At 44.2% G+C, this 10783-nt stretch overlaps 1 protein-coding gene across 2 annotated transcripts in view; it reads right to left on the bottom strand.

The window, feature by feature from the left end:
* Positions 1-9520: 9520 nt before the first annotated feature.
* Positions 9521-10783, bottom strand: part of slc22a13b (solute carrier family 22 member 13b) — an 89162-nt gene continuing 87899 nt past the window's right edge. Inside the window, exons 9-10 of one of the 2 annotated variants that reach the window (XM_031796926.1) lie at positions 10149-10358; positions 9521-9921 (exon numbers count right to left, since the gene is read on the bottom strand). In XM_031796926.1, coding sequence (XP_031652786.1) covers positions 9840-9921; positions 10149-10358 — 292 coding nt within the window. In that variant the 3' untranslated portion in view covers positions 9521-9839. The other variant, XM_031796927.1, reaches the window with a different exon arrangement.

The raw sequence follows: 10783 nt of genomic DNA, 5'->3' as shown, positions 1-10783 counted from the left end.
GTGAAGTACATCCACAGGTACACCTCCAATTGACTCAAATTATGTAAATTAGCCTATCAGAAGCTTCTAAAGCCATGACATAATTTTCAACTTAGTGTATGTAAACTTCTGTCCCACTGGAATTGTGATACATTGAATTATAAGTGAAATAATCTGTCTGTAAACAATTTTCGGAAAAATTACTTGTGTCATGCACAAAGTAGATGTCCTAACTGACTTGCCAAAACTATAGTTTGTTAACAAGATATTTGCGTAGTGGTTGTAAAGGGAGTTTTAATGACTCCAACCCAAGTGTATGTAAACTTCCGACTTCAACTGTATCTAGGGTTGCAAAATGACGATAACTTAATACACTGTACTCCCTGTCTCACCATCTCTAAACAGGACATGTGTTTATCCTGCCTGAAACCAGTTCATGGAGAAAATCAGAAAAATGCATATTTCACAACAAGAGTTTCTGCTGTATGCACTTAGAAAAAGCGAGAGACAATGAGATCTGCTCAACAGTGTTAACCAATCAAACCTATCCATCAGCAAATCCTTGATGAATGGAAATTCACACAGTCACTTGTCAAGTGGGAATCAAACTCTTATTAAAATGATGTTTCCCGTAAAACTTTGAACGAAGAGTCTCAAATAGCCGCCTGGCCCTTTTAATAGCTGGTCATCAGGACACATTTCAGCAAATTAACGCCTGTTTCAAATAAATGCCTGATCTAAAAAAAAATGTTTACGGGGCTACCATGAATTCCCATGAATTATTTATGAGGTTTAATGTTTGATTTGTTACATTAAGTAATTTGGTAATGAATCTGAATAAATATGGTTGTCATACGTTTTTATCGTCACAGCGAAACCGCTAGTCATTGGCTGCTAACAGCTGAGAACTGCTACCTAACTGGCAAGTACAAAAACAGTCAACAACTTCGGGAGTACAGACCCCCAGAATATGACCGGTGAAGGTAGGAACTGCAGGACATATAGAGGCTACTAAGACAAAAGAAACGTGACACAAACCTTTGTTTCAGTCAACCTATTTCATTCAGATCAATTACATGACTCGTGAAAAAAGTCACATCCGGGCTGATGGAAACATGAAAAAGGCTGGTACAATGTTATAATTGCCGACAGACAATTTGTTTGTTCAACATCTTTTTGTGTCTGTAACATTAATTACGTGAGAAATTGGGATGGAAATGTATTTATGAGCAAATATTGACATAATAACCATAATACAGAAGTCAATGTGGAGTTTATGAGATTAGATTATTAGATGAAATAAATGATGGTGTACTTCACAGGGTGGTGAAAGTGCACGGTGATGAGCTTGATGCTCCTTTCCAATAAATATTCAGGGTCTTAGTCTGGTGACATGATGATCGATGCTTGGCTGCAGTTTGACAAATACAAATAATATTGCTCTTATCCATAATAATCTCAACGTAGGTTGCCTATCTGCACTGTATGTGTGAGCTGTTGGCTAGAGTGCAGGCAGCAGACCAGATCTGGGCACATTTTCTACATAAACGCTAAAGCTTTTGTGACAAATCCATAAGTACAGTTAAAAATGCAATGGAGACCCATTTAACTTGTATTTTTCATTCGGTACCTGGGAATTCAACAACAAAAGGTATTTTCATATGCACTACATCATCACGCACAGTCTTTTATCTGCAAAAATTCAGTTTGATGAAAATGTGCATATTGTTTTATGCAGACATTAGAATATTTGCATTAAAATCTCCAATGGAAGCCTAGCTACAGTGTGTCAATGACAACACAGAGCAGGAAAGTGCACGGTGATGAGCTTGATGCTCCTTTCCAATAAATATTCAGGGTCTTAGTCTGGTGACATGATGATCGATGCTTGGCTGCAGTTTGACAAATACAAATAATATTGCTCTTATCCATAATAATCTCAACGTAGGTTGCCTATCTGCACTGTATGTGTGAGCTGTTGGCTAGAGTGCAGGCAGCAGACCAGATCTGGGCACATTTTCTACATAAACGCTAAAGCTTTTGTGACAAATCCATAAGTACAGTTAAAAATGCAATGGAGACCCATTTAACTTGTATTTTTCATTCGGTACCTGGGAATTCAACAACAAAAGGTATTTTCATATGCACTACATCATCACGCACAGTCTTTTATCTGCAAAAATTCAGTTTGATGAAAATGTGCATATTGTTTTATGCAGACATTAGAATATTTGCATTAAAATCTCCAATGGAAGCCTAGCTACAGTGTGTCAATGACAACACAGAGCAGGAAATGAAGACATTTATTACAATCCTGGACATGAATGCTGGAATTAAACAATTAACTTCGCAAATCAGCAAAATATGTATCCATTAAGGAAATAGACGCAGTGGGTCTGTCTGCATGTTGTAGCAGGAGCAGCTATGCTCCACTGTACCCGGGAGTTCTACTGTGTATTCCACTAGCAGCAGCTGTTCAGCAGGAAAGGGAACTATGACGAGGGCTTTGGCCACAACCAACACGAAGACCGCTGGCTGCAGAGAACCAATGAGACGCTGGGATCTAGCTGGACCAACGTCATATAGAGCTCCTTGATGGTGAGTTTAGTGACCACACAGACACATGACAACACAGACACATGACAACACAGACACGTGCATATATAAAGTGTTTTAATAGCATTTTCATTTCATTAAAGTAATGTAGTAACTTTATTACAGACAAATATTATGAATGATTACTGAGAGACAAATGGATGATCCCAAACAGGATTCTCATTTCATGTTTTCCATATCAGCAAAATGACTGTGATTACACCTTTTTTTCTAGATCAAATCAAAAGTTTATTGGTCATGTACACAGTTTTGCAGATGTTATCGCAGGTGCAATTAAATACAGTCTACAGTAGCTCCAACAGTCTACAGTAGCTCCAACAGCCTGCTCCAACAGTCTACTGTAGCTCCATCAGTCTATTGTAGCTCCAACAGTCTACAGTAGCTCCAACAGCCCACTCCAACAGTCTACTGTAGCTCCAACAGTCTACTCCAAAAGTCTACTCCAAAAGTCTACTGTACCTCCAACAGTCTACTCCAACAGTCTACTGTAGCTCCAACAGTCTACTCCAACAGTCTACTGTAGCTCCAACAGTCTACTCCAACAGTCTACTCCAAAAGTCTACTGTAGCTCCAATATTCTGCTCCAACAGTCTGCTTCAACAGTCTACTGTAGCTCCAAAAGTCTACTGTAGCTCCAACAGTCTACTGTACCTCCAACAGTCTACTGTAGCTCCAACAGTCTACTCCAACAGTCTACTCCAAAAGTCTACTGTAGCTCCATCATTCTGCTCCAACAGTCTACTGTAGCTCCAACAGTCTACTGTACCTCCAACAGTCTACTGTAGCTCCAACAGTCTACTCCAAAAGTCTACTGTAGCTCCAACATTATGCTCCAACAGTCTACTGTAGCTCCAACAGTCTACTGTAGCTAAAACAGTCTACTGTAGATCCAACAGTCTAATTTAGCTCCAACAGTCTAATTTAGCTCCAACAGTCTGCTCCAAAAGTCTAATTTAGCTCCAACAGTCTACTCCAAAAGTCTAATTTAGCTCCAACAGTCTGCTCCAAAAGCTCAAACTGTCTACTGTAGCTTCAATAGTCTGCTTCAACAGTCTACTGCAGCTTCAACAGTCTACTGTAGCTTCAACTGTCTGCTCCAACAGTCTACTGTAGCTTCAATAGTGTGCTTCAACAGTCTACTGTAGCTTCAACAGTCTACTATAGCTCCAACAGTCTACTGCAGCTCCAACAGTCGGCTCCAACAGTCTACTGTAGCTCCAACAGTCTACTCCAACAGTCTACTCCAAAAGTCTACTGTGGCTCCAACATTCTGCTCCAACAGTCTACTCTAGCTCCAACAGTCTACTCCAACAGTCTACTCCAACAGTCTACTGTAGCTCCAACAGTCTGCTCCAACAGTCTACTGTAGCTCAAACAGTCTACTGTAGTTCCAACAGTCTACTGTAGCTCCAACAGTCTACTGTAGCTCCAACAGTCTACTGCAGCTCCAACAGTCTACTGTAGCTCCAACAGTCTACTGTAGATCCAACAGTCTACTGCAGCTCAAACAGTCTACTGCAGCTCCAACAGTCTGCTCCAAAAGTCTACTGTAGCTTCAATAGTCTCCTTCAACAGTCTACTGTAGCTTCAATAGTCTGCTTCAACAGTCTACTGTAGCTTCAACAGTCTGCTTCAACAGTCTACTGTGGCTTCAATAGTCTGCTTCAACAGTCTACTGTAGCTTCAACAGTCTGCTCCAACAGTCTACTATAGCTTCAACAGTCTACTGTAGCTCCAAAAGTCTACTGTAGCTCCAACAATCTACTGCAGCTCCAACAGTCTGCTCCAACAGTCTACTGTAGCTCCAACAGTCTACTACAACAGTCTGCTCCACCTCCAACAGTCTGCTCCAGCTCCAACAGTCTGCTGTAGCTCCAACAGTCTACTGTAGCTCCAACATTCTGATCCAAAAGTCTACTGTAGCTCGAACAGTCTACAGTAGCTCCAACAGTCTACTGTAGCTCCAACAATCTACTGTAGCTCAAACAGTCTACTGTAACTTTAGCAGTCTGCTCCAACAGTCTACTGTAGCTCCAACAGTCTACTGTAGCTCCAACAGTCTGCTCCAACAGTCTACTGTAGCTCCAACAGTCTGCTGTAGCTCCAACAGTCTGCTCCAACAGTCTACTGTAGCTCCAACAGTCTACTGTACCTCCAACAGTCTACTGTAGCTCCAACAGTCTACTCCAAAAGTCTACTGTAGCTCAAACAGTCTGCTCCAAAAGTCAACTGTAGCTCAAACAGTCTACTATAGCTTCAATAGTCTGCTTCAACAGTCTACTGTAGCTTCAATAGTCTGCTTCAACAGTCTACTGCAGCTTCAACAGTCTACTGTAGCTTCAACTGTCTGCTCCAACAGTCTACTGTAGCTTCAATAGTGTGCTTCAACAGTCTACTGTAGCTTCAACAGTCTACTATAGCTCCAACAGTCTACTGCAGCTCCAACAGTCGGCTCCAACAGTCTACTGTAGCTCCAACAGTCTACTCCTACAGTCTACTCCAAAAGTCTACTGTGGCTCCAACATTCTGCTCCAACAGTCTACTCTAGCTCCAACAGTCTACTCCAACAGTCTACTCCAACAGTCTACTGTAGCTCCAACAGTCTGCTCCAACAGTCTACTGTAGCTCAAACAGTCTACTGTAGTTCCAACAGTCTACTGTAGCTCCAACAGTCTACTGTAGCTCCAACAGTCTACTGCAGCTCCAACAGTCTACTGTAGCTCCAACAGTCTACTGTAGATCCAACAGTCTACTGCAGCTCAAACAGTCTACTGCAGCTCCAACAGTCTGCTCCAAAAGTCTACTGTAGCTTCAATAGTCTCATTCAACAGTCTACTGTAGCTTCAATAGTCTGCTTCAACAGTCTACTGTAGCTTCAACAGTCTGCTTCAACAGTCTACTGTGGCTTCAATAGTCTGCTTCAACAGTCTACTGTAGCTTCAACAGTCTGCTCCAACAGTCTACTATAGCTCCAAAAGTCTACTGTAGCTCCAACAATCTACTGCAGCTCCAACAGTCTGCTCCAACAGTCTACTGTAGCTCCAACAGTCTACTACAACAGTCTGCTCCACCTCCAACAGTCTGCTCCAGCTCCAACAGTCTGCTGTAGCTCCAACAGTCTACTGTAGCTCCAACATTCTGATCCAAAAGTCTACAGTAGCTCCAACAGTCTACTGTAGCTCCAACAGTCTACTGTAGCTCAAACAGTCTACTGTAACTTTAGCAGTCTGCTCCAACAGTCTACTGTAGCTCCAACAGTCTGCTCCAACAGTCTGCTCCAACAGTCTACTGCAGCTCCAACAGTCTACTGTAGCTCCAACAGTCTGCTCCAACAGTCTACTGTAGCTTCAACAGTCTGCTCCAACAGTCTACTGTAGCTCCAACAGTCTGCTCCAACAGTCTACTGCAGCTCCAACAGTCTACTGAGCTCCAACAGTCTACTGTAGCTCCAACAGTCTGCTCCAACAGTCTACTGTAGCTCCAACAGTCTGCTCCAACAGTTCTACTGTAGCTCCAACAGTCTGCTCCAACAGTCTACTGTAGCTCCAACAGTCTGCTGTAGCCCACAAGTCTGCTCCAACAGTCTAACCTGTAGCTCAACAGTTCTGCTCAACAGTCTTAGCTGTAGCTCCAACAGTCTGCTCCAACAGTCTACTGTACTCCACAGTCTGCTTCCAACAGTCACTGTAGCTCCAAAGTCTACTGTAGCTCCAACAGTCATACTGTAGCTCCAACAGTCTGCTCCAACATCTACTGTAGCTCCAACAGGTCTACTGTAGCTCCAACAGTCTGCTCCAACAGTCTACTGTAGCTCCAACAGTCTGCTCCAACAGTCTACTGTAGCTCCAACAGTCTACTGTAGCTCCAACAGTCTACTGTAGCTCCAACAGTCTGCTCCAACAGTCTACTGTAGCTCCAACAGTCTACTGTAGCTCCAACAGTCTGCTCCAACAGTCTACTGTAGCTCCAACAGTCTGCTCCAACAGTCTACTGTAGCTCCAACAGTCTGCTCCAACAGTCTACTGTAGCTCCAACAGTCTGCTCCAACAGTCTACTGTAGCTCCAACAGTCTGCTCCAACAGTCTACTGTAGCTCCAACAGTCTACTGTAGCTCCAACAGTCTACTGTAGCTCCAACAGTCTGCTCCAACAGTCTGCTCCAACAGTCTACTGTAGCTCCAACAGTCTACTGTAGCTCCAACAGTCTACTGTAGCTCCAACAGTCTGCTCCAACAGTCTACTGTAGCTCCAACAGTCTACTGTAGCTCCAACAGTCTGCTCCAACAGTCTACTGTAGCTCCAACAGTCTGCTCCAACAGTCTACTGTAGCTCCAACAGTCTGCTCCAACAGTCTACTGTAGCTCCAACAGTCTGCTCCAACAGTCTACTGTAGCTCCAACAGTCTGCTCCAACAGTCTACTGTAGCTCCAACAGTCTACTGTAGCTCCAACAGTCTGCTCCAACAGTCTACTGTAGCTCCAACAGTCTGCTCCAACAGTCTACTGTAGCTCCAACAGTCTGCTCCAACAGTCTACTGTAGCTCCAACAGTCTACTGTAGCTCCAACAGTCTGCTCCAACAGTCTACTGTAGCTCCAACAGTCTGCTCCAACAGTCTACTGTAGCTCCAACAGTCTGCTCCGAACAGTCCTACTGTAGCCTCCAACAGTCCTGCTCCAACAGTCTACGTGAGCCTCCAACAGTTCCTGCTCCAACAGATCCTTACTGTAGCTCCAACAGTCCTGCTCCAACAGTCTACTGTAGCTCCAACAGAGCTGCTGCCAACAGTCTACTAGTAGCTCCAACAGTCTGCTCCAACAGATCTACTATAAGACTCCAACAGTCTGCTCCAACAGTCTACTGTAGCTCCAACAGTCTTGCTCCAAACAGTCTACTGTAGCTCCACAACGTCTGCTCCAACAGTCTACTGTAGCTCCAACAGGTCTGCTCCAACAGTCTACTGTAGTCAACAGTCTATGCTCCAACATTACTGTAGCTCCCAACAGTCTACGGTAGCTCGCAACCAGTCTGCGTCGCAACAGGCTACTGTGATGCTCCAAGCAGTCTGGCTCCAACATGTCACTAAGCTCCACAGTACTGGGCTCCAACAGTCTGCCCAACAGTCTACTGTAGCTCCAACAGTCTGCTTCCAACAGTCGTACTGTAGCTCCCAACAGTCGCTGTAGCTCCAACAGTCTACTGTAGCTCCAACAGTCTACTGTAGCTCCAACAGTCTGCTCCAACAGTCTACTGTAGCTCCAACAGTCTGCTCCAACAGTCTACTGTAGCTCCAACAGTCTGCTCCAACAGTCTACTGTAGCTCCAACAGTCTACTGTAGCTCCAACAGTCTGCTCCAACAGTCTACTGTAGCTCCAACAGTCTGCTCCAACAGTCTACTGTAGCTCCAACAGTCTGCTCCAACAGTCTACTGTAGCTCCAACAGTCTGCTCCAACAGTCTACTGTAGCTCCAACAGTCTACTGTAGCTCCAACAGTCTGCTCCAACAGTCTACTGTAGCTCCAACAGTCTGCTCCAACAGTCTACTGTAGCTCCAACAGTCTGCTCCAACAGTCTACTGTAGCTCCAACAGTCTGCTCCAACAGTCTACTGTAGCTCCAACAGTCTACTGTAGCTCCAACAGTCTGCTCCAACAGTCTACTGTAGCTCCAACAGTCTACTGTAGCTCCAACAGTCTGCTCCAACAGTCTACTGTAGCTCCAACAGTTTATGTAGCTAAACAGGTCTACTGTAGCTCCAGACAGTCTACTGTAGCTCCAACAGTCTGCTCCAACAGTCTACTGGTAGGCTCCAACAGTCTACGTAGCTCCAAACGCTACTAGCTTCCAACAGTCTACTGTAGCTCCAACAGTCTGCTCCAACAGTCTACTGTAGCTCCAACAGTCTGCTTCCAATCTACTGAGCTCCGAACCTACTGTAGCTTCCCAACAGTCTGCTCCAACAGTCTACTGTAGCTCCAACAGTCTGCTCCAACAGTCTTACTGTAGCTCCAACAGTCCTGCTCCAACAGTCTACTGTAGCTCCAACAGTCTGCTCCAACAGTCTACTGTAGCTCCAACAGTCTGCCTCCAACAGTCTACTGTAGCTCCAATCAGTCTGCTGTAGCTCCAACCAAGTCCTGCTCCTAACAGCTTCCTACAGTCGCTCCCAATCTACGGTAGCTCCTAACCAGTCTACTGTATGCTCCAACAGTCTGCTCAACAGTCTACTGTAGCTCCAACAGTCTGCTCCAACAGTCTACTGTAGCTCCAACAGTCTGCGCCAACAGTCTACTGTAGCTCCAACAGTCTGCTCCAACAGTCTACTGTAGCTCCAACAGTCCTAACTGAGCTTCCAACAGTCTGCTCCAATCAGTCTACTGTAGCTCCAACATTCTGCTCCAACAGTCTACTGTAGCTCTCAACAGTCCTGCTCCAACAGTCTACTGTAGCTCCAAACGTCTGCTCCAAACAGGCTACTGTAGCTCCAAGCAGTCTGCTCCAAACAGTCTACTGATAGCTCCAAACAAGTCTGCTCCAACAGTCTACTGGATAGCTCCAACAGTCTGCTCCAACAGTCCTACTGTAGCGCTCAACAGTCTGCTGTACTCCAACAGTCTGCTCCAACAGTCTACTGTAGCTCCAACAGCTCTGCTCAACAGTCCTACTGTAGCTCCAACAGTCTGCTCCAGACAGTCTACTGTGGCTCCAACAGTCTGCTCCAATCAGGCTACTGTAGCTCCAAACAGTCCTGCTGTAGCTCCAACAGTCTGCTCCAACAGTCTACTGTAGCTCCAACAGTCTGCTCCAACAGTCTACTGTAGCTCCAACAGTCTACTGTAGCTCCAACAGTCTGCTCCAACAGTCTACTGTAGCTCCAACAATGCAGCAATATCTAGCAATACAATAACAATACACATATAATCCAAGCGTATAAAAATAAAGGAAATGTATTTGGAACCGAAGCAGTGATTTATACAAACATATATTTTATCATTTATATTTTTATTTAGAAATGTTCAATTATATCTAAACGTTTTTTGTGATATAAATAATGTATTTTATAATTTGATTAATACAAAATAGAGTAGTTATGTTTACAAAATGTCTCTCCAACAATATAGTATGACATCTGAATAACAATCGAATGTTTTGATTGACCATTTAGTAGATCTACTTGATATTGATAATAATCAAACAATCACATACTCTATGTAAAGCTCAAGATAATATAAAACAGTGATAATAATTTACATTTTTGTGATTATTGTTTCTTCTGTCTTATCCTCTACATGACTGAGTCCATTTTCAAGATTCAACTTCTCAGGAGTTCTAGAATAAAAAATAACAAGTAAGCAATCTACTTGCAGAAATACACCATTTGAAATAATTTATTACAGTGGAAATGCTAAATCTTGATATCAACACAGTTGAAATTACGACAATATAAGCACGCTGAACCAGACTGCTTTCAAGGAGGTCTCAAAAATATAACATCCTTCTATCCATTTGCTCTCTCATCCATCCATCCATCCCCATCCCTCCAGAATGATACTCACACTGAGTCCTTCTCCTGTGGTTCAGTGTGGTCTTGTAGCTCAGTGTTGAGTGTCTCAGGCAGCATGAAGCAGAGGCCTCCACCCAGGAAGGGCAGGATGCCATAGATCAACATAGGGATGGAATAGTGATACACCTCCAGCAGTCTAATCAGGGGGGCAAGGATGCCAGCCACACGGGCACACATGGAGTTCAGACCCACTCCGTTCTGTCTGCAAGACAATACACAGATCAGGAAGTTCAGACCCACTCCGTTCTGTCTGCAAGACCATACACATGGAGTTCAGACCCACTCCGTTCTGTCTGCAAGACAATACACAGATCAGGAAGTTCAGACCCACTCCGTTCTGTCTGCAAGACCATACACATGGAGTTCAGACCCACTCCGTTCTGTCTGCAAGACAACACACAGATCAGGAAGTTCAGACCTGTCAAAAAATCCAAGATGCTCTCCCCGGCCCGCTAGCTGTCTGAATCATCGTGTCTCCAGCTCGCCTAGCTACTCACTGGACCCTATGATCACTCGGTTACACATGCCTCTCCCTTATGTCAATATGCCTTGTCTATGGCTGTTTTGGTTAGTGATTATTGTCTTATTTCACTGTAGAGCCTCCAGCTCTGCTCAATATGACTTAGC

The sequence above is a fragment of the Oncorhynchus kisutch genome, linkage group LG18, assembly GCF_002021735.2.
Source record: "Oncorhynchus kisutch isolate 150728-3 linkage group LG18, Okis_V2, whole genome shotgun sequence".
NCBI classification, from domain to species: domain Eukaryota; kingdom Metazoa; phylum Chordata; class Actinopteri; order Salmoniformes; family Salmonidae; genus Oncorhynchus; species Oncorhynchus kisutch.
The sequence above is the reverse complement of the archived record's forward strand: the minus strand, read 5'-3'. Positions and strand labels throughout refer to the sequence as shown.